This window comes from Myotis nattereri (assembly GCF_964212035.1).
Source record: "Myotis nattereri genome assembly, chromosome: 3".
Lineage (NCBI taxonomy): Eukaryota > Metazoa > Chordata > Mammalia > Chiroptera > Vespertilionidae > Myotis > Myotis nattereri.
The window spans coordinates 133577112-133600487 of record NC_138077.1 but is presented as its reverse complement, the minus strand read 5'-3'; the positions used below and the strand labels follow the sequence as shown (position 1 = coordinate 133600487).

The 23376-nt window shown below is 48.5% G+C and overlaps 1 protein-coding gene across 1 annotated transcript in view; it reads left to right on the top strand.

Annotated features, from left to right (window-relative positions):
* Positions 1-21963, top strand: part of GFOD1 (Gfo/Idh/MocA-like oxidoreductase domain containing 1) — a 110730-nt gene extending 88767 nt beyond the window's left edge. The window contains exon 2 of the mRNA XM_081085621.1: positions 19866-21963. Within this exon, the coding sequence (XP_080941747.1) occupies positions 19866-20785 (920 nt within the window). The 3' untranslated portion in view covers positions 20786-21963. The remainder of the gene's footprint in view (positions 1-19865) is intronic.
* Positions 21964-23376: the final 1413 nt, after the last annotated feature.

Below are 23376 nucleotides of genomic sequence, written 5' to 3'. Positions count from 1 at the left end.
TGTTATGATCCCATTTTATAGATAAAGAAACTGAGGCTTAAAGAGGTAAAGTTACTTATCCAAATAAGTGGTAGAGTTTTGTGATCAGACTCTGTCCTTGGTCTGGCTTCCCTACCTGTAGATATGAATGCAGTATTAGAGTGGTCATTCCTATTTCTTTTTTATACATATTTGTATTGATTTCAGAGAGGAAGGGAGAGGGAGAGAGAGATAGAAACATCAGTAATAGGGGAGAATCATTGATCAGCTGCCTCCTGCACACCCTCTACTGGGGATCGAGCTCACAACCCAGGCATGTGGGAGTAAAGTTGGACCTTGGAGAGGGTGTTGACACAATGAGGACTAGGGAGGCAGGAGCAAAGGTATGAGAGTGGGAAAGTGCCCAGTGAGGCTGCACCTGTTTGCACTTGAGGAGTTAGCAGAAGGAAAGTAGAGAATCCCTTTGGAGAGGTAAGTAGTGACCAAGGCATGGAAATCTCAAATGCCTTGAGCTATCTAGGCATTTGATAACTTCTAAAAAGGAGGTGTGTGTGTGTGTGTGTGTGTGTGTGCGCGCGCATATATATATATATGTTTAATGGTAAGATAGACTGGAAAGGGGTGTTAGATATTTTTTAAAGACACAGTAGTCACACAGTGTGGACCTTTAGAATATTGATTGCATATCAGCATTCGGCAAAAGCACCTCTATTTGAATTCTGCAGCGAGTTATTTACATGTCTAGTTGCTGAGATATTTTCTGAGCAGTTTATCATACCTCTTTCTTTTCTACTCATCAACGTAGAGGTGTGCATGTGATGGAGTGTAGGTAGCATGTGCTCCCCAACATGTGAAGTGCTTTCATATCCCTACCTTCCATGAATGATAGCTTCTAAAACTGCTAAAGTGCTCCTCTCTCGAGGCCATGTGGAGGGGCTGCTTGGCACCATAGATAGCCCTGACTTAGCATCACAGCCCCTCTGAGCCTTCATCTCCAATCTGATTCTACACCCCCAAAATAAATGCATATTGGCTATTTAGTTAGCAAGGCCCCATATAAAGAATATAAATCATGGGATGTTATACTTGGAGGCACCCTCTAGATCCTGGTCCAAACACAGGCTTTCCCTCTTCTTTAACATGCTTTCATCTAAAAGTGAATGGTCAGATAATTCGGGGATCATTCCTTGGAGATTTATGTGAATGTTGATGGCTCAAGGAACTACCATTTCCTTATGGAGAGGTGCTTGCAAATTCAATTTATTGTGCATATGCCTACGTAGCTGGGCACTTAAAATAGCTTTAAAAACCATCGAAACAGAAGCACACAGACTCATACGAGGCAAGGGTGGTATGAACACATCTGTTCTCCCCTGGGACTGTGAGGAATGAGATCTAGGCTGGGAATGGGGATGGAACATGGAGTTGAAACTTCTTAACATTTTTAACAAGCACTTTCCAAACGTCTTGGCTTGGCTGGAATCTCCTCCTGTCTGACACAGCCGTGAACACTCCAGAACTGGTGATCCTCAGAAGCACATTGGGAGGTGCTGCTTGAGCCCAGTCCCCTCACTTCGCAGATGAGAAAGTGGGTAGTGGCAGAGCTGGGACTGGATTGCAGGAACAGGAGTCACAAAAAGTCTCAATCCTTGTCACCTTCCTCATGTCCAGATACACTGAATACTCAACCTATACCAGTAGAGGTCTGTGTAGAGGTGAATGCTGCCGTTGGAAGCAACCACAGAGAGCTGCAGAATGGGGGTATTTGGGTGCTCACTGGTGGGGCAGTGGTGGGGCAGTGAGTGGTGGCTGCTGAGAGCGGGGTCTGCCAGGTGAATGACACTTCTGCTGACTTTGGATGGTGGGGGACAGTTGTGTTCCCCAAGGAGCACGAGGTTCCTCTGCAGTCAGGCCAGGGGCACCACCTTGAGGCAGCTTTCCCGGCCGTGGCTCTAGAGCTGCTGACTTGCTGGGCATGTGTCCAGCACAAATGCAGTGTATGTGTTTGCCTGTGTTTAAGAAGTGGTTTGGGGGCAAACTGCAGACTCCCTGGGACTTTCAGTGTAATAATTGTTCAGGGTCTGGGAAAGAAAGGAGAAAAAAGGACCAGGAACACCAAAGCAATTGTTTGAGAAAGTAAGGGTAATTGCCCACACTCACTGGCCTAAGATAAGGGATAAGATAAGGATAAGAAGCCTTATAAACTGGTGTTGGAGGGGAAATGGGCAGGAAAACAGCTAAGGGAGGGGTGAGCTGCAAAGACCTGAGTCTTTTACTGTGGAACAGAGAGGTTACTGAGGAGAGAACAGTTAGTGACTTTATTCTTGTGCATTATTATTTATTGTTAAATTTTTTATTTATTGTTTTTCTACTCTGAGTGCTTTAACTTTGATCAAGTCCGTTCTTCAGGCTTTAAGCCCTTGAAGAGGGTTTGGGGGCTGTGCTTTACCCGCCCCTCACCTGTACTACTCGATGTAATCCTTACCTCGCTCTCCCTTCCCCAGAAGAAATTAACCTGTAGACAAAAGGCACTCAGTGGTTCAATGAGCTAATTAGAACCATTTGGCCAGTTCTACTCATAAAACCTTGATGACTGCTTAATCGTAACTCACTGAAAGAACAGAAAAACGTTGTTATTTCCTTTCCTGGCCCAGAAGAAATGCAGGATAGGAGTTTTCTCTAGGCCCTGGATCCCTATCTTCCTACCCCCAGCTCCAAGCAGGAGTGCATCCATTCCTTGTTGCAAAATTCTTGGTCTTTACAGAACAGTCCCACCATCACCACTTGCCAGTTTTAAAAATAGTTCCATGAACATGGTTTCCAATGGCTTTTGGGGGTTGCCGGTGTAATCTACAGTTTATTAGAACAGGAGCCGCATGGGAGCAGGTGCCTGGGTGGGTCCTGAGATGTCTGCCTCATACTGACACATACCTCCTCTGCTCTCCCCTGGCAGTGGGGTACAGCTGTTACTAAGCAACCAGTTCATCTAGTGCTCTCCTGGTCAGCAGACACAAAAGCAGCCTGTAACTCCTGGAGATGTCCAGCTGGGGATCCCCAGGGGCTAGAACTTGAACTCTGAGGCTGCCCAACATCTCTGACCCTCCCCTGCATGCTGAGAGCCCTGGAGGTGGGGTCAGCCTGGAAAGAATGATGGAGATCAAGGACATGAGAATAGATTCAGCTTAAGTAAAACAGGATCTCATCATGGTCAAAGAAATCTCCTAATTTTAGAGAAGTTTAAAGTGATTTATACCTAAATTCTATATCCTCATTTGAATTCAAAACCTGTTGGGGGAAAGCCCCCAACGGTCTAAATTCAGGATCAATTCTAAAGAACTGACATGTAGCCTTATTCAAATTCATGAGACTTTAATAGGAGGAACGTATCTACACAGGCAAGACAGCTGCTCCCAGTGGTGGCTGGCCAGGAAGATTACACACCCCTCCCAGGAGAGGGCCTCTTTTTATAAAGGTTAATAGTAAAACCATATGGTGGGTAGTCACATAGCCCACTGGAGAGAACAGTGCATTTCTGAGTCAACAGGTAACATCAGGCCGTTATCACACTCTATACCTGCATTATTCCCCTTTCTGGGGGCGTGACGCTTATCTTTGGGTGACATCAGAGAGCCCGGAAAAGTGTATTCATTTTCTAGGGGTAAGAAAGTGCCATACATCTCTGGCCCCAGCTGGGACCTGTGAGCTGCAGTGTGAGTCGTCCCCATGTCACTCACACCTCACTGAACCTCTGTGGGTCTGCAAGGGCTTCTCGTGGCAGGTTCAGTCTTTTATTATAAACTAGGAATACGTACTAAAAAGCATCTATAGCAAACCAAGTACTATGTTAAGGGGAAACCAAAGTATTTACCAGTATAATGGGACTCCTGCCTTCAAAGAACTTGTAATTTATGGATGAGGGAAAGGAGTACACAGAATATTCTGGAACACTGATTCCCAAATATTCTCATGGTGCAGTTAGTCTCAGTAATTTTCTCTTGGTGCTCCTGACCAGAAGAAAGAGCTAGCAATCCCATTTAGGAAGTAGTAAGTAGTTAGGTCCTAACAACACAGCAGATGCTTGAGAAAACACATAAACTGAAAGAATATAAATATGTGTGTTTCCTTCTTCAATAACCTTCTTCACACATATAATGGGATATGTGTGCCTGTTGGGCACTGCCCAGCTTCTCAGACCTTGGAATCATATGGAGAACAGCCAGCCTTATTTCCTATCCCACCTTGATTTCTATCTGGTACTTTTTCCGTTTGTTTTGTTTTTATCACAAGCAACTGCCAAAAATCAAGCTTCACAGAGATAAGATGTTATTGAAAGGAATCCTACATAATAAAAGCCTAATACGCAAATCGACTGGATGGCAGAAGGACCCGTCGGTGGGGAGTGGGGCCGGCGAGTGGGTGGCACCAGGCCAGCCAAGGCGGGTGCCAATGGGCAGAGGGAGGGGACGGTGATTGGGGGAGGCGGGGCTGGGCGCTGGCGGGCTGGCGTAGTCCCCTGTCGGCCTGTTGGTTGCCTCCCTCAGAGGAAGGCCAGACTGTGGCTTAGGTCCGTTCCCCGGGGGAAGTGGGCCTAAGCCATCAGTCGGACGTCCCCTAAAGGCTCCCGGACTGCGAGAGGGTGCAGGCCGGGCTGAGGAACCCCCGCTCTTAGTGCATGAATTTTCATGCATCAGGCCTCTAGTGTAGTGTAATCCAATATTGAAACTGAACTTTCTCCAGCTAGTAGCTCCTGGAGTGCCGATAGAAGCTAAATACCACTGCGTTTCCACCAAAATATAACTGCAGTGCCCTGTGAGTTCCCTGTGGGACCTCGAATGCCTCAGGCGCCCAGGCATTCAGCTGGGAACCCAGGTTCTAACGCGAGGAATCCAGTAGTGGAGAATACAAGATCCCATTTCTTCTCAAGTGGTCCCTTGATAAGTGATTGTGGAACAAATCAAAGGTTATATGAACATCTGTGATTGCAACTTGATCCCTTGGCAACCGTGTTTACTGCCTGCCAAGCTGCGTTTAGAATGGCAACATCAAGTTCAAGATGAGCCACAGGTACAGGGAGCCAGAATATGTGGGTTTGAATGGGGCAGGACTCTTGCGGGTTTGGCCTCATGGCTTATGACACATAAGAATGACAGGGACCTCCCAGGATCTTGGGAGGATTCGAACGTGCAACTGCACTTGACCAGGTGCTTCGATCAGTAGTGTTAGCTCCACTCTCTTTCTCCTGGGTGGGCATTTAGACGTCAGTGTGTGGGAGCACGACGAGCTTTCCTCAGGAAGAGGTGTTAATTCCAGGAGGGTGAGGGTAAGGTGGAAGGAGGCACCCTGCCAAGGGAAAGGGACAAGCTACAGCGAGGCCCCTCCGCAGTGGCCGGCCTCTCTGCCGTGTGGGCCTGAAAGGCTGAAGGAAGAGCTGCTCAATGAGGGCGGAGACCAGTCATACAGCCAGGTGCCCAGCAACCTCCCCTGTGGAACAGAGCACACCACGCCTGGCTCCCGTCCTTGTCCGTCTGTATCTGGGCACCTGCTGAGTCAGAGACATCTGGACATCTCCCCACAGGCTCTGCCGGAGTCCTGTGCAGGTCCCATGAGTGACCAGGTGTTCAGGAGCCACAGGCCGGATTTGTTCCAGCGCTGGACCCAGGCAGAGCCTCTCCTGGGAGCCCCGGACAGTGCCTTCCCTGCAGGAGCACCCTCAGGATGGGCGGGGAGTCAGTACGGCCCTGCCCTGGCGCTTTCCCCAGGACCTGCCTTCAGCGCTTCCACCACCTGTGTGCCAGTCTCCTGGCTTCCTGGGGCCTCCCAGCACAGTGAGGAAATGACCCCTAGCCCATTTCCTCCTCTGTGAAATGGGGCTGCTGCCGCCTGGCCTCATCAAGCAGGCCATGGGCTTTCAACTGGTGCTGCTGGGGCAGCTGCAGACCCACTGTGTCCAGTTTTCTGGGAGGTCCTATCAACTAGGTTTCTTCCTTGAAAAAGAGTTTGCAAATTGTTGTCCTCCCCAAACAAACAAACAAAAAACTTCAGGTCTCACATTTCATCTTAGCCATTGCCTGGGGCAGTACAACTCCTCTGCACCCAGCAGTGAGCATTCTTCAGCTTTTCAGCCCTGATGCCTTCACCTTGCTGAGGACAGGCTGTTGTCACCTGGTCCCAGGACGAAAAACTGAGCACTGTGCCTTTAAGAGAGAAGGCTAGAGGAGGGAAGAATCCCTGCCTTCCAGGGCAAGCCCAGACTCTGTTCAGTTAGGTGCTTCGTAAGCTCCCCCTCCAGCTCACACAGCTCCCCTGCCCCTCACCTCCCACATCTTGCCCATTCCTGAGGCTCTGAGCGCTGTGACAGGATCTTCATTCTAGTGATGATGGGAGCACAGATCTGTCAAAAGATCAGCTGCAACCAAGGGTGAGGCTGGTTGTCAGGAAAGACGTTCTGATTTGCAGTCTCACCACTAGCTGAGCTTCAGGTGTTTACTAGAAGCAGCTGATACGGTGCTCAGCTAACTGCCCCAGACCGCCTTTGCCTCACATTTGCCCAGCCTGGCCTCTCTGTTGCCACTCTGTGCAACCAATCATGCCGGCAGAAGTCCCTGCCTGGGCACCCCGACCTGCACCTGCAGGCTCTGCGTGTTGTTTTCATTCACGAGACAGCACTGTGGTAGGTTTGGCTTTTTAGGTTTGTTTGTTTATCTTCTTTGCTGTTGCATCTCACAATGACTTTATTCTTCTAATAGGCTTATGCCTCCCAGCAGACTTTCTACTCATTTCATCCTCTCAGCAGTCTTTATAGTGGGCAGGGTCAAGGATCAGCCTTGTTTCACAGATGGATTTTGCACATTGAATCAGTGGCAAGGCCAGACTTCCTAGTAGACCCCATTTCGATTTCAAGTCTTGATACCTTGCCCATTCACCATGCTGCCTTGCTCTTCCCTCCCTGGCCCCCCACTTGTTTTGAACGCTGTAGCTCTGAGAGCTGAAGTGAGCAGGTTTTAATTGGATTGTTACTGACTTCTGCAGACACTTCTGAGCACGTTTCATTCGTCAGGACAGTGGCTATATGTCATCTCATCCTCAAAGCAGCCTTTGAAGGTGTTATTCCGATTGTATAGATACGTGATCAAAGCTTCCTCCACATCAGATGGCGTGGGTCCCCCAGTTCCCAATGCTGGAATCAGAACTTCAATCCACTTCCCCCAACTTCCTCCCACTTCCCTTTCCAGTGAATGCTGCTGGACCGTGGGCTGCTTTATGAAAAGGCACTCAGGGGTTCTCAGTGCCCGAATCAGTCTTTTCAGAAAAGGTCCAGAGCTTGTAAACCTCTTGTCCTAGAGAAGCATTTGAATGGCCAACAACAGGAACTACCTGGCTGACTTTAGCAGAATGAAAGTTTTTGAAAGGACATTAGTTCATCACGAGATGTTAGACAGGCTGGGGAAGTCGACTTGGAAAGCAGGAGGAATAAAGGAAGGTTTAGCAGCTGGAATCACAGTCCGTGTCTCACCAGGAAACCCAGCTGACGTAAACAGACCCCTTTGCTTGCGATGGTGCTGACAGTGGACTGTAGGTTCTATTGTTGGCATCCCCACACCCCAGCCCTGGGAAATTGGGTGTTGCTGTACCCACTGCCAGACTGGGTTCCCCACCTTCCTTCTTCCTTGTGTACCAGGCCCAGATGGTATCCCTGGTTGGCCAAACCCAGATGTGTGCCCAGGCCTTCTCTGCAAAGGCTGCTGGGAAAGCAAGCCCCTGGTGTGGCTTCCACAGTGGAACAAGCTCTTCCTCTCACCGAAATTCACACAATAGGGAGTTTCCCACATAGAACCAGCAGATTCAGGTGTTGCATAGCCCCGGAAAATTATCAGTCTCCATTACACGCCCCCAAGCCCACACAAACACCTAATTCTAGGTTACAGCTCTGTTTCTCACCATCACTACCTTCCCACCACTCCCCAAGCCTTATCGCAGACTTTGTCTAAGTTGTGGAGATGATGTATATGAAAGTGCTTGGGAAGTGGCTTGTTAATAATGACTCTGATCAGGCAGGAGGTTGCCTGCTGCCTGTGGTTTCTTGCTGTTGTCTGGCTCATCAGCAAGAGCCCTGCGCTTTCGCTTTCAGATTGAAGATGGTCTCACAGCTGATTTTCCCATCTGCTTCTGGCTGAGGGTGCGGGGAGCTTCATTGTTTCCTTGTGAGGAAGCATGGAGCATTGGGCTGCTTTCCTTTCCTGGGCAGGTTTTGGTCACACCAAGGTGTTTATTCTTCCAAGAATCTGCTCTCCTGGGCAGCACGGGGGAAGGGGTCAAGGGGTGGCCCCGCGGTGGTTCTGCTGCTGGCACACTGCTTGCTGGAGGTGAAGTGTCGCCCGTTCCTTTTGTGGGGCCTGGAGATGCGCGAGCAGAAGGCTGGAGCCCATCAGTGCAGGACTTCCTTTGTTCATCTGTGGGAACCCAGCCCCCACAGTGGCCATTTCCCCAGCCACTCTCCTTCCTGATAAGATTCTTTCAGTTGCTCTTGGTCTATAGCCATAGCTGTGGGGCAACTGGACACCTGCCTTCCAAGGACAACAGCCACTCTGATTCTTCCACCTGAGGCTCTTCCCACCCACTTCCCACCAACTCTTCCTCCTTGCAAGCACTAACTAGCCTGCCCTCCCGCTTTCTGCCCCCAGTCACTTCTCAACTCAGGGTTGGGGGCCAGTGGGCATATGGTTTGGGGCTTCTTTCAATAACGTGCCTGGTAGTGCTGAGCTCAGCCATTGAATCTTGCTCCCTCCCTTCCGCTGGTAGCAATTCCCTAGATGGAGAATGGAAAATGTGGGGCTTTGGGATCACAGACCTAAATTTGCAGCAGGACCTGCCACATCTCTGTGATCTTGGCAGTCATAGCCTCTCTTGGCCTTCAGCGTCCTAATCTGGACAAATGGGGAGAATGGTGCTGAGCACATAGCAAGCCCTGGCGGCACCTGGTGGATACACTAGTTTCAGCCCTTCCTGGTGCACTGTTTGTGTCCCTGGAGATGAGGCTCCCGCCCTGCCCTGCCCCACCCTGTTCCTATTACCGGGGCCTACAGGGAGCCCTGAACTGGGGACACAATCTCTGTGGTAACAAGGAGACTATTAATAGGTTTTTAAAAGTCTAGACTACCTCACTGATTCTTTCTTTCTGATGGAGAAAAAGCTACTGAGAGAACGTAGGAACAAGGGGAGGTTTAAAAGGAATGTCCACACGTGTCTGAGGCATTTTATTGGCAGGATGCCTGAGAATATTCCTCCTGGCGGGCTTTCTAAAGCGCACGCCCAAATGAGTGGACTGGGCTGGGATCATTTTAAGATAACCCTCACTACCCTTCCCCCCACCACCCCACCACCCCCATATCACTCCATTGATTAGTTATATGGCAAAAGGGAGATGACCTGGGTGGGCCTAATCTAATCACAGAGCCCTTTAAAGATAGAGTTCTCTCTAGCTGGTGGCAAAATAGGAAGTCAGAAAGATTCCAAGCCCGAGAAAGACTGACTTCCACATGCTGCTGCTGGCCTGGAGATGGAATGGCAAATGAGGAATGCAGGTGCCTCCAGAAGCTAGAGAGCCAGAGGGGACCTCAGGCCATCAGCCCCAGGGCCCTGAATTCAGCCACCAACATTGTGAACTTAGAAGCACATTCTTTCCCAGAGTGGCATCGTGAAACCCTAAGCAGACACCCAGCAGAGCCCACTGAACTTCTGATCTAGAAAACTCAGAGATAATAGGTGGTGTTGTGTTAAGCTGCTACATTTGTGCTAGTTGTTATGGCAGCAGTAGAAAACTGATACAGTCAGACAATAGGGACTGGTGGGGACTGGAGATGCACATGTCACTATTCAACTCCAACCCATAGTTGTCATGTGGAGGCTTTCGGGGAAGAAACCCAATGTTTCTGAATCTCCCCATTTTTTAAGAGGCCAAAACTTAGACTGTGTGAAGTATCCTGACTTAAAAAAAAAAACACATCTGCTATGTCAGTATACTGTGATCCCTTCAGGGAAGCATATCCCCCCCCCTTTTTTTTTTTGAGAAGTTGCCTAGTTTAAATTCCATTGTCTTCCATACTCTATATACTCTATGCACAGCGAGGGTGGTGTTTATCCCAAAAGTTGGCTTGCAATCGACAGTTAGGTGCTGAGGTTTTGTCAGGGACTATGGGGGCTTTGGGAGATAACACAAGGCCCCCACCTTTTTGCATGTGTGATGAGAATTCACACTCCACTTAGGAAGAGAAAGGACAGATTTTTAAATTTCTCTCCAGCCAATCTGATCACCATTCTAGGCCCCCATCTTTAGGTGGGTAGGTGGGGAATGGAATTATAGTCCGATCTGGTAATCACACCCAACCCAGCATTTACATTCTCTCTGGGTAGCCCAGTCTCTTTTAGATGACTCTGGTGGCCCAGCTGTTCAGCATTCTGCCCTTTGCACCCCTCCACCGCAGAAGGTGGCTGCTCCTATGGGGAAATTGTGGCTTATGTGACTGGCTATGTTCCTGGGTCCAGGTGGTGTCCTCTGAATCCTGGCTTCCCCAGGTGTGGAATGGGGGTGCAGGCTCGAGAGGAATTATTTCAGGCCACTCCCCAAAATAAGGACTCTACGGTGTCATTTAGCTATTTGGGATGAATGTAGCCAGACTCAAGTGATAAGGCCTACAGTCCTGGCTGTTTTTTTCTGTCCCCAAGTCCCTGAGCACTGTAGTGAGTGCATCCATCCCCAGGCCTCTGTTCTCCCATGGACTCACCACCTCCCTGCCCCTCACACTCGGGTTTTGATGTGCCACCTACAGGCAGGGCAGGGCTGCCTCAGACTACCTACCTGGGAAGTTGGCCTCTAGTCTGGAAGGTCTCTGGCTCCCACATGCCTACCTGCTGCTTCTGATTCCCTATTCATGGTCTCCCTGGGCTAGATGTGGCGAGCCTTTCTCTTCTCTCCTGGGGAATGCCCTGGCTGGGAGGAGCTGGCTAGTGACTTTCCAACATCAAATTCTCATTCTCAACAAATGGAAGCCATAGTGGTAGAGATGTGTGGGATGTACCAATGAGGAAATAAACAATGAAAAATGTTTCCGGATTACTGTCCCTGTTACGGATGTTATGGGCTCCATGACTAGATGATACTAAGGTGCATGAAACCATCTGAGAATATTTAACTCCTGATGAATTTCTGAGGGCTGAGACCACAGGCTTGAGTAGCAGGGGAAAGCCCATGGAAAGGCTTGGTGGGAGAGGGGTAGGCCTTTAAGGGCGGGTTGGATATAGAAAGCACTCGAATGTCTAATTCAGTTCAGCATTAGGTCCCATCCAGACTAGTGGCGCTGACTACTTTTCTGTGGTTGTCCCCTCTTTCAGAGCTGGCATCAGGGGCCTTGACGAAAGGAGCCGAATATGGGTCACCCCGACCCATTCCATCTCAGGTTTGAAAGGAGAATGGAAACTTAATCAGGCTCCTCTGAGACTTCTGGCTGTTGGCAGCTGAGCATTAGGCATCCCCACCCCCAGTGCCCCCATTTCTGAAGCTCCCCACAGTTCCTTACACAGCTCTCCTCGGAGCCCGCCTGTGGGGCCTTGTGGGGCAGGCCCTGCACGTGTGCACAGGTCCATGTAGCCGGCAAGGATGGTAGCAGATATCAGGGAGGTGATTGTCGTCTCTGGGTGGTGTATACAATTTAGATGTGGGTACAAAGAATAGCCTAACCAGTCTCAGGACCAGGGTGGCCAGAAGGCAGCAGGAGTGCAGACGTTAAGGCCAGGCTTGCCCTGGAAACATGGGTCCGATCCCAGCTGCACGACTCACTGAGTTGTCTCATTGTGGGCGAGTTGCTTACCCGCTCAGAGGCTCAGTTTCCACGTCTGTGAGTTGGGGACGATATCTGTACCTGCTTCATGGGGTTGTGTATCGTAAGAAATGGAAGTGCATGTAAAATACGCAGCGTCTTCTGGCACAAAGTAAAGTTTCAAAAAAACGTTTGTTGCTGTTTTAAGTTATGTCCTTGTTATTGTGAAGAGTTCAGATTCATGGTTTGAGTTGGGAAGTTGTTCATCAGGAAATCTCAGGGGACTAGGATGAGGGATTTCTCCAAAGGGGCTTTCCTCCCAGTGTGTATGGAAGGAGACCCAGAGGGCACAGAGTGGGTTCAGACACGTCACCTACTCTTGCTGCCACTCCTCTTGCACTTTCTAAGCTGAAGGAAAACACATGTGTTGCGGGGAAGGGAGGAGATGCAGAAGGGGCGTGGAGGGATAAAGGAAGAGAGAGACCCCAACTAACTGGAGTGTTGCAGTGAGTCAGTGAAACTGATCAAACGCCCTGCATCTCAGGTGCAGCTAAGGAGCTGTTATAAATAGCCTTGTCTGTTCAGATACTCGGCTCCGTCTTCACTCTAAACTCCAGTTCTGCTTGGTCAGCTTTGAATCATAGAGTTTTTTAAGACTCAAATGAACTTCACCCTCAGAAAATCGAGTATCAGAAAATATACATGCAATTTTTGTAAAAAGTCTAAGTTTAGCAGTTTCTCAGGTCACGGGGTAAATACCATTTTTTCAATGGGACCCGAAGCTTCTGAAGGAACAGGTAAACTCTTACACATACTTCAGAACCCTGCTCAAATGTCACCTCTCCCGCAAAGCTTTCTACCATGCCCAAATCAGTGGGCAGCCTTTCCTTTATACACTCATTGCCCATCCCTCTATTAGGTCTCATAATCTATTAGCTCCCATAATTTATTAACTCTCATAATCACTCATTTCCTCTGCTAGACTGTGAGCTCCTATTCATCTTCCTTACTCATTTTTTGGTCCAGTGGCCAGCACAGAAGTGTTGAAGGAATGGAATATAAATGAAGATAATGAGTTCCCTGCTTGGATGCCGAGAGAGCCTTCCCTCCCTTCTGTGAATGGGAGGAAAACTTAGGAAGCCGTATCTGATGACACTTCTTGAGGGCTCTGCCAATCTGCCAGGACGGGTTACAAGCCCACCTGCAGACCAGCATCCATTTTGGCTTTCAGAAGATAAAGGACTGTCAACACAAGTGGAATAATCCAGAAGAACTGGTGGGAAGTAGCACTGGCCTTCTAGATTCCCACCATTGATTAGATAAGGGAGTGTGTCGTTAGAAGTGTGTGGCAGGGAGGGATGCTTTGAAGTTCCAGGCTGGTTATGCTAAGGATGGGCTCTGGTCTCTTGGTGCCCAGTAGCAGCCATACTCCAGGTACCCAGAGGTAACCTGTCTGATCAAGGACAGGGAAGGGCAGCTGTTCTGCGGGGCACCTTGGAGCATGTCTTTCCCTAGAGGTGTCAATGGCAAGCCCTGTGTCCCGGCTCCTGGGGGGATCTATTTGGATGGAGCAGTGCCTGGTCTCTGGAAAAGATACAGATGGATGCTCAGCCACAGCTTGGAGACCCTGAGCCTGGAGGGTGTGAGGGGAGCAGCTGTTTGAGGGGGGCTTTGGAGTCTACTGGTTGGAATGGCCTTCCGATAGCACTAACTCTGATTTTGCAGAGTCAAATACCTGATGGGTATTTGTGAGAATGAGATATTCCATTCCCCACTGCAATATAACAGGGGCTGTGGGTATTTGGACTCTGTTACAGAGAGCACACTCAGCGGGCTTTGCAGGAAGCCACATTTCCATTTCCCATGAGGGATCTCAGGAGCGCAGTAAAGCTCCCTCTGAGATTATTTAATTTGAACGCTTCTGACAAAGAGCAGGCATTCTGCCTTGCACACTGCACTTTGACCCTCCAGAATTTCCTATCCAGCTCATTTTCTCCCCAGGATATAGGTGAAAGATTTGCAGTTCCACCAGTGTCCAGGCAGGGACCTCTTGCTTTATTTGCTGGTGAGGGGTACTCATCTTGAAAAATAAAGTTGGTTCCAGCCCAAAGGACCCCCCCACCCACCCCGCTAAAGACCCAGCATTCTGTTCTCATGCAAAAGGGTAATGGTCTCTGTGGATGTGGGCTGGGAAGACTTCCCCAGAATGTGCAGGCCAGTGCTGACACGGTCTCGGCCACACTCACAGTCCCACTGTGCAACCTTGACAAGGTGGCGAGACTCTAAGACATCCCTTTCTGGGGTCAGGGACAAGCCCCTTGGTGGAGCGAGCTGAGTGCAGCATGATGGGGTGATGGCTCACACTCTGAGAGGGAAGCAGCAGGGCTGCCGCTGTCTGCCAGAGCCCCAAGTGCCCAGAAAGCTCCCTCTGTCTCTTCACATCATTGTGAGCACCAGCGGGCTTTGCTGAAACTCCAACTGCTCGGGAAATGTTGGGGCTTGGCAAAACACAAACCACTTTTTCTCAAGCGTTTAGTATTTTTTTCCCTGCTTTCCATTTGTACTGCTTGTTTATTTGGAGTAAAATTGAGTCCATATGGTTCATGTCCTTGGCCTGATTCTCCACGGCATGATTTTCTGTAAGACTGTCTGAGGTCCTAGAGTTCTTTTTATCTTTTGCCTTAGAAAGACACAGCATCTTACCACAGAGAATCTGAAGCCAAACCTAAGGGGCGTGTGTTTTGCATGATCCTCTGAAAGGTACATGAATGCAGGGCTGTAAACGTGGCCCTCAAGTGAGAAAGCACAGCTCTCCTCGCAGGGGATGCGGAGCAGAGACCAGGGCTGTATTTTCCCTCATGGCTTCCCGTTAGGAATCAGCCTGGGCCGGGTTAGAGGCAGGCTCATGAAGGGCTCTGCCTGTCCCTGACTGTCTCTCCCTGAGAAACCGAGCCCTCCACTTTCTGTGTCTGGGATGGAATATATTTACCTTCACATGGGTATGAGGGGGGCACACCCATGTGCTTAGCGGGGAGTGCAAGATTTTGCCCTTACTTACTATTTCCTTTCCAGGGCAAAATGGACAGGGAATGCTTTTCTCTATGGAGCCCATTCCAGCACTTTCTCTGGGGGTGGCAAGAAAGGCAATGTGGTAAGACACCTGAAAATCAGGAAGACAACAAAGACTTGAACTTTCTAGAGTGCTAAACCCAAAGCTCAGGCTGACAGAGGCAACTTGAAGGCAGGTATTATCTATCTGCTTTCTTTGGGAGAAATTCAGTGTATGTCCAGTAGCATGTAACACACCCAGGCTTGTGGGCTATGTCTATCCTCTGCCTGGACAATGCAAGTTCCAGTTACCTTGCATGTGATTTTAGGGGTAAAGGAAATGCTCTGCACGGCACTAATGCACCCACACACCTGCATACATACACACACGTTTGCATACACACACACCTGCATACACATACCTGCACACACACACACACACACACACACACCTGTACACACACACACACCTGCATACACACATTTGCATACACACATGCATACACACACACCTGCACACACATACACACACCTGCATACACACACCTGCATACACACACCTGCACACACACAAACCTGCATACACACAGTGTCTGATGACTGGAAGCCTACAATTAAAATTGCATTCCTTGAAGTATAAACTTTCAGCTATCAGATGAATAAGGTCTTAGGTGGTAAAAACATGGTGATTGTAGTTGATAAAGCTGTATTGTATAATTGAAATTGGCTAAGAGGGTAGAACTTAAATGTTCTCACATGCACACAAAAGATAACTATGAAGGGTGATGGAAGTGTTAATTAAGTAGATGGTGGGAATCCTTTCACAATATATATCAGGTCACCATGATGTACGTTTCTAATGTCTTATAATTTTATGTCAATTATACCTCAATAAAGCTAAAATAAAACAAAAACAAGCAAACAATGACAAAAATAGAATTACATTACTTTAGCCTAAGCCCTGGATTCCTGTTAAGCCACTGAGAACCTTGGGATTTTGGTAGGGCATATTTGGGTGGGAAAAGGCTGGGAAGGAGAACCTAAGGATCCTGGGGATCCAGAGTGGGCTTTGCAGATGTCTCACCAAGAGGTAGGGTTGAGGTAGACTGTCCAGAAGAGAGAGAAAGCAATCTTTGTTTTAGACATCTGTGAAGGGTCTGCTAGTTCTGCATTTTGGATTCCTTTTAAAACTAGAAGCATTATCCTATTTTTAACAATATGTCATAAAAGTTTCAAGAAGTGATCCAACACTTTTTGATGGAGATTCCTATTCCTCAGAACCTGGGGGAGGGTTGTGCATGGGCTTGGGATGTGGGCGAAGTTTTGTAGGTATGTTTGAGATGCATCTTCTGGAGAGAGACCATAGCTTTCACCAGGATCATGAAGAGGTCCTGAGGAATTGGAGCAGAAGACCTGGCCACATAGTCTGAGCCTCAGGAACAGTCCAAGTTCAGGGTCTGTGGCGTTTTCACCAGTTCGCTGGGGCACAGGTATAGGGACAGGTCTGTTAGCTCTGGGATGTGCCTGCCCATTCGAGCTGTGGACGGCCCTCCTGCCATTCCACGAACTCTGCCCTTCAAAGGTTTGCTTGTTTCTTTTGGGCTTACAAAAGAAAATGTTTTATTTTCTGTCCTTAAAAGTAGACATTTAGAAATGTAGAAAAATGTAGTGAAGAAAATAAAAATCCATCATAGTCTTAATAATGAATTAATCATTGTAAACATTTGAGATAGCCCCATCCAGGTTTTTTCCTTTTGTCTTTATAAGAAAGAGTTGAGATCATAGTATGTCTATGAATGGAACACTTTTCACTTAACATTACATCATAATCATCTTGCCTTCCATTAAAAAGTCTTTATAAGCATCATTTTCAGTGGCTGCACAATATTCTATTGTATGGCTGTACTATAGTGTACTTACCCCTTCTTCTAGCGTTGGGCATTTGCATTGTTCCCGGCTTTTTACTTTAATAAATAATGCATGAGAAGCATCTCTGGCAAGAAGCTGTGCTTACATTTTGGATTATTTCTTTATGATAGATTCCTAGAAGTCTCTTTTGATTTTTGATGATACTGTATCTTAAGGTGTTGCTGAGACCTATCCATAAAGTGGGGATGTCGCAACAGACTGTGGGCAGAGAGGTGGGGCCAAGCATCACTGGATTCCTGCGAAACGCACGCCTTGCCTCTAGGTGCTGTGGGCTCAGGGGAAGACCCTGCCGTTGTCCTTGAGGAACTTACTGTGCAGTGTGAGCCCACAGCATACATAAGTAGCCTAAAGGAAGAGATGCCTGCATCTCAGAACTGTGGGGGAGCCATGCATGAGTTCAGAATGGGGCAGAGGTCTGCATGTATGTTCATATTGCATTTTCTGGAGAGGGAGTCTAACTTTCATCAGAATCTTTTCATCTAGAGAGCTGCAAAGAATTAACCATCCAATGATGGTTTGGGGTGGGGGGAGGGGGGGGGGGAGGGGGCGGGGCATGAGTTAAATTTCCCAATTAATTATTTTCTTTTACTATTTTATAGTTTTTATAACAGAAATAAGATAAACTTTTTTTCATCTGCCATTAATTTGACCTATTGAGCGTAACTAGCAGATGGCAGTCAGGGGTCCTGGTTTTGGGGACCTTGAGGTAGGATATAGGAGAGGCCACAGCACAGCCTGTACCCAACTGGTATGCGGCAGATTTGGGCAGCATTTGTCACCTGCCCCTGCAGTGGCCTACCAATGCACTTACATGTAAATCTGCTCCTGCAAACATGAGCTGGTGTTACATGAGCCTAATGCCTACAGGATCATATTATTGGAACGTTAGGTTATGCAGGTGCATGGCATTTCTGGTTGCTAAACCAGTGCTTCCTTATCCCTCTGCTGGAGCCTGGTTGCCGAAAGTTAAAGGTGCTTCTTGTTGCTAACTCATGGTCACCAGGAAGCCACCAGCTTTCCTAATAAGGAGATGTGACTGTGCAGGCTCCGGGCCTTCCACTCAGGGCCAGAATGAGATGTGCACATGGAAATTCATAGCCACTGATTGTATTTATTTTCTGCACTCTGTTCTGACGGTGTCTGTTGTTGGATTAGTTCTTCCAATGGGGAGAGAGAGCCGTGTTCCAGGCTGTGGCCTTGTCCAGGTGTCCACAGAACCCTAGCTCAGCTCACCTTGTGGTGAGATTTCATGGATTTTGCCAAGTCGGGTGCCCACAGTCGGGACAGGCATGGGTGTGTGTGTCTCATCATCCCACAGCCCTGCGGTATCTCCCGTGTCTGTGTTAAGAGTGCCCGCGTCCCCATTAGAGGGTCTATGTGCAGAGTATGACTGGACAACAGGGCCCTACCATGGGTAGCCACATGTCTTGACTCAGAAGCTCCCCAAATCATTTTTTAAAAATGTGTTTTTACTGATTTCAGAGAGTAAGGAAGAGGGAGACAGAGAGGGAGAGAGAGAGAGAGAAGCATCAGTGATGAGAGAGAATCATTGATCGGCTGCCTTCTCTATGCCCCACACTGGGGATCGAGTGCTGACCGGGAATTGAACTGTGACCTCCTGGTTCATAGGTTGACGCTCAACCACTGAGCCATGCTGGCTGGGCTCCCTAAGTCTTTTTACCTAGCTTCCTGGCTTGCTAACAAAATCTGTATAATTCTGTTATTGTTGTTGTGTTATCCTGAGTTCCAGCTGGCTGTTCCTCCAGGTTCGGCTGAGTTGTTTTTCTTCCTTGACGCTTGGCTTCTGCAGAATGCGTCCCTTTCTCCTTCCCTGTCACTCTCCTTCCCTAGCCCTTCGTTTTCTCTACACCCAGAACCCATTCTCCTCACGGGCTGGCGTCCACCTGCAGTTTATGCAGTCATTCAAGTCATCGCATAAGCCTAATTCTTATTGGGCCTCGGCTCCTTTGGCCAAAAGCACTGAACCTCACTGTGAGACAGATGGCAGTCAGGGAGGAACTGGTCACTGCCCACCCGCAGATAGTATCTGTTCTTCCCATAAGGAGGCAGAAAACATTCAACTAGCACATCTGTGACCACTGCCAGCCTAACCCATAATGCACAGTAAACAAGCAAGGTAACACTCAAAATATAATCCTTTGTTGGTGGTTGTGGGGGAGGCAGCTAAAAGCTTAGGCTTTTGAAGGATATCATTAAGAAATTCTTCCTCATACTTAATCAGAATGACCTTGGCCTTGATTTAAACTTATTTATTCTGGTTTTGTCCAGGTAGAGACCTATTCTTTTCTCTCCATATGATATTTTTAATAATGCATTTTATTTTATTTTATTTTTTTAAAATATATTTTATTGATTTTTTTACAGAGAGGAAGGGAGAGAGATAGAGAGTTAGAAACATCGATGAGAGAGAAACATTGATCAGCTGCCTCCTGCACACCCCCTACTGGGGATGTGCCCGCAACCCAGGTACGTGCCCTTGACCGGAATCGAACCTGGGACCTTTCAATCCGCAGGCTGACACTCTATCCACTGAGCCAAACTGGTTTCGGCTAATAATGCATTTTAAATAAAATTTTATTTTACATAAAAAATAAAACTTAAAGCATTTCCTATGTAAGATACTTGTAGTAAAACATATTTCATATTTGTAAAAAGATTATATTGTATAATTTAATAGAACTCATGTTCTATATTTAAATATTTTAAATATACCTTATAAGTAACATATTTGTATATACATAAAATATTAAATGAGGTATTTTATATTTTAAACAAAACAAAGGCTATTTAAAATGTTTCAATAAATCAATATTTAAATCATTGCTGATGGTTTCTACTAAAATTAAGTAGATCAACTTAGCTATTTAATAATTGTATATAAAATATTGAAATATATAGAATATATTATTTTTGCATAAATAAAAGCTGTTATAAAATATTTCATTGTAATAAGGATATCTGATTCCGTCAGGTTCCCATTCCAAGAATTAACATTTGGGGGCATAGCACCCCCTACCACTCTCTGCTCCCTCGGCACCCAGCGCCCTGATCTGCTGTTTTTCCTCCCGCCCGCAGGCATAGGCAAGAATGTCATCTGCGACCGCACGGCCACGCCGCTGGACGCCTTCCGCATGATGTCGGCCGCCCACTACTACCCCAAGCTCATGAGCATCATGGGCAACGTGCTGCGCTTCTTGCCGGCCTTCGTGCGCATGAAGCAGCTCATCGAGGAGGGCTACGTGGGCGAGCTGCTGGTGTGCGAGGTGCAGGTGCACAGCGGCAGCCTGCTGGGCAAGAAGTACAACTGGAGCTGCGACGACCTGATGGGCGGAGGCGGCCTGCACTCGGTGGGCACCTACATCATCGACCTGCTCACCTTCCTCACTGGCCAGAAGGCCCTCAAGGTCCACGGGCTGCTCAAGACCTTCGTGAAGCAGACCGACCACATCAAGGGCATCCGCCAGATCACCAGCGATGACTTCTGCACCTTCCAGATGGTGCTGGAGGGCGGGGTGTGCTGCACCGTCACCCTGAACTTCAACGTGCCCGGAGAGTTCAAGCAGGACGTGACTGTGGTGGGCTCTGCCGGGCGCCTGCTGGCGGTGGGCACAGACCTGTACGGGCAGCGCAATAGCGCCCCGGAGCAGGAGCTGCTGCTGCAGGACTCCACACCTGTCCGCAACTCCCTGCTGCCGGAGAAGGCCTTCAGCGACATCCCCTCGCCCTACCTGCGGGGCACCATCAAGATGATGCAGGCCGTGCGCCAGGCCTTCCAGGACCAGGACGACCGGCGCACGTGGGATGGCCGGCCGCTCACCATGGCTGCCACCTTCGACGACTGCCTGTACGCCCTGTGCGTGGTAGACACCATCAAGAGGTCCAGCCAGACGGGCGAGTGGCAGAACATTGCCGTCATGACGGAGGAGCCGGAGCTGAGCCCCGCCTACCTAATCAGCGAGGCCATGCGCCGGAGCAGGATGTCCTTGTACTGTTAGCGCAGACTGGGGACCTAGGGGACGAAGGCCTTCTGCGTGAGGCCCAGAGGGAAAGGTGTGGGAGGGAGGGAGCGTCCAGGAGTGTGGGGATGGGGAGGTGGAGGGACAATGGGAATAGGTGGTATCTGAGAAGGTGAACCGCAGCCCAGGTGAGGGGCCCAAACAAGACTGTCAGGATGCTGAGTAAATAGCCCGGGAGTGTTCAGAGGACCTGCCTTTCCTGAGGTCATCCCTGCTGGGCACTTGCATGAGAGGCAGGAGATTTAGCTGCCTCTGCTGCCCTTTACTGTGAGGAGCAAGGAGGGATGCCTTTCCACTTCACCTCATCCACTCCCCATACCTTGGCCTCCTTTGCAAGCCAAATACTCCGGTGAGGTCAAGTTCAGTTGGTGTGGCCTCCCTATTCTGGCCCCCACAAAAAATCTCGCAGGAGAAGGCACATCCTCCCATGTCCACACAAGCCTGTTGGCCTGGGGAAAGGTGGGGGTGCAATGGGCTACTGAGAAAGTTCAAATTCCAGGAAGCCACTTTAAGTGTCTGGAGGCCAAAGTACTTGGCAACAAAGTGTACAGCTTTCTGGATTGATTGGTCTTCCTCATAGGAAGCAGGAGGGAGTGTCTTCCCAATTGGCCCGCGGCCCTTCACTTGGCCTGAGGTGGGGTAAGGGAGTGCCGGGAATGCCAGCAGAGACAGGGCTTCTTTAAGCCAAAATGAGAGAGCAAGAGCATATCCCGCATGGAAACAGATGGGGCAGAGAAAAGCATATCCCTTTGAACTCGTCAGCAATTAAAAAACTGCAAGAAGCCATCTTATAACACTACTTCTGGTGGTGAGTTGAGTGTAAGAGGGATTCCATGCTGAAGTATCGAGGTTGTCCTTTCACCTGGCTCCCCAGTTATGGCCAAGGAGACAGGAGGAGGTTTGGGCCTGACTGCAAGCTTATAGCTGCCCTCAAGAGGTGGGGCAGCTGCATGCCCCAGTGTTGCACTGGGGGTTCCCCCCAGAAGGGAAAGGGAGCCAGCCCTGGATTTGTGTTCCAACACCCATGCCTCCTACAAGCCAGGGAAGGGCTTCTAGGAGTTTCACGCAGCTCTGTGGAGGGATGTAAAAGGCAAGTCTTCAGTTCCACTCAAACATAATCCACTTCCCGTAAAAAGAAGTAAAGGCTCTTTTCTCTAGCTTTGACCTTTGTTTTCATGATTCTGGTACCCCCCCCCCCCCAATGTAACAGGTGTTAAACAAAAGGACAACAAGGAACATAAGTTTCAATGTTTCTAAAATGGGGTTTAGAGGCCTCTCAGGTGTATCTTCATGGAGGATTGAGAAGCTGATGTTGGAAAAAACATATTCTTCTACTCCTTGGTCTCTTGTCTCTCGTCACCCTCTGCTTACAGAGCTTTCACTGGAGATGGCGAGCTGCAGGCTCAGAACAGGCAGCCAAAAGGGAGCAAGCTGACACACACACATGGATTTGTCAATGCTCGCTGCCACCAAATGTCACCAAAATGGCTCTTAAAAACTCAGGACAAGTCTTGAAAAAAAGGCCAAGTCGAATACATTTTGAAAACAGAATTACCCTTTTATCTTGTCTTAGTCCTTCATCCCAGCCAGACATTTGTCAAGGTTGGAGGTAGAAACTAGGACTTGTTCACAGCTCACACAACGGAGGCTCAGGCTTCTCTTCCTATGCCTGGCAGTAGAGCTAGAAGGGAGCTTAAGCGGGCAAGAGTTCACTCCCAGGCCCTGCCAAGGCAGAATCTGAAAACAAACAGTGTCATCAGTTGCAGCCTCCATGCTTCTCCCAGGGCAATCTACTGTGCAGCCCAGGCTGTCCATGGGTGTGTTGTGGCTGTGCAAGCATCATGGGGATCGTGGTCATTTTCTAGCTCAGAGGAGCAAGGACTGCCTCCCTGGAAACATCTCTCTACTTTGGGGGCCTCACCACAACACAGTCAGGTTAGTCAGCCGAAACTCTCCAGGTACCTTCTAGTCCCTGATGTGTTTTCAGACTTCACGATGACGTGTTCAAAACTAGCGATTTGGTAGAATGGAAGTCTCGCAGTAATAATTTGAGCAGAGGGTCATGCCATGGGCTGTTTTGGTTCAGGTTCTCCTGAATTGCCCTCTGGACAGCTTTTGTGGAAACTGAATAGAACTTTGTGTGTGTGTTTTTCCCCTGTATTTTTTGTTGTTGTTTTGTTTTTGTTTTTTGGGGGTGGGGTAGGCGAGAGTGGTGGGGTCCTAGCTAGCCTGAAAGGCTGCGATTAAGGATGAAGGGAAAGGAAACTAGATGACTCTATGGGCCCCATTTTTCTAAGTCATTTATAATCTAGGGGTTTTCCTGGGGTTTTAGGTTTCTGTACTTACCCAATTACCTGGGAGTTATTTTCCCCTGAAGGTGTCTGAGCTCTGCGAAAAAACACTCAGTGTCTAAAACAAAAATTCTCCTTTGAGGCTAGGGTATATAGAAAGAATATACTTTTTAAAAGCATGAAAAATATTTTAGTAAATGTAGTCAAATGTTACCTACTGACATGCATGTAGTAGGTAAATGCAGGAATGAGAGGAAGAAAGGACTGAGATAGTTAATC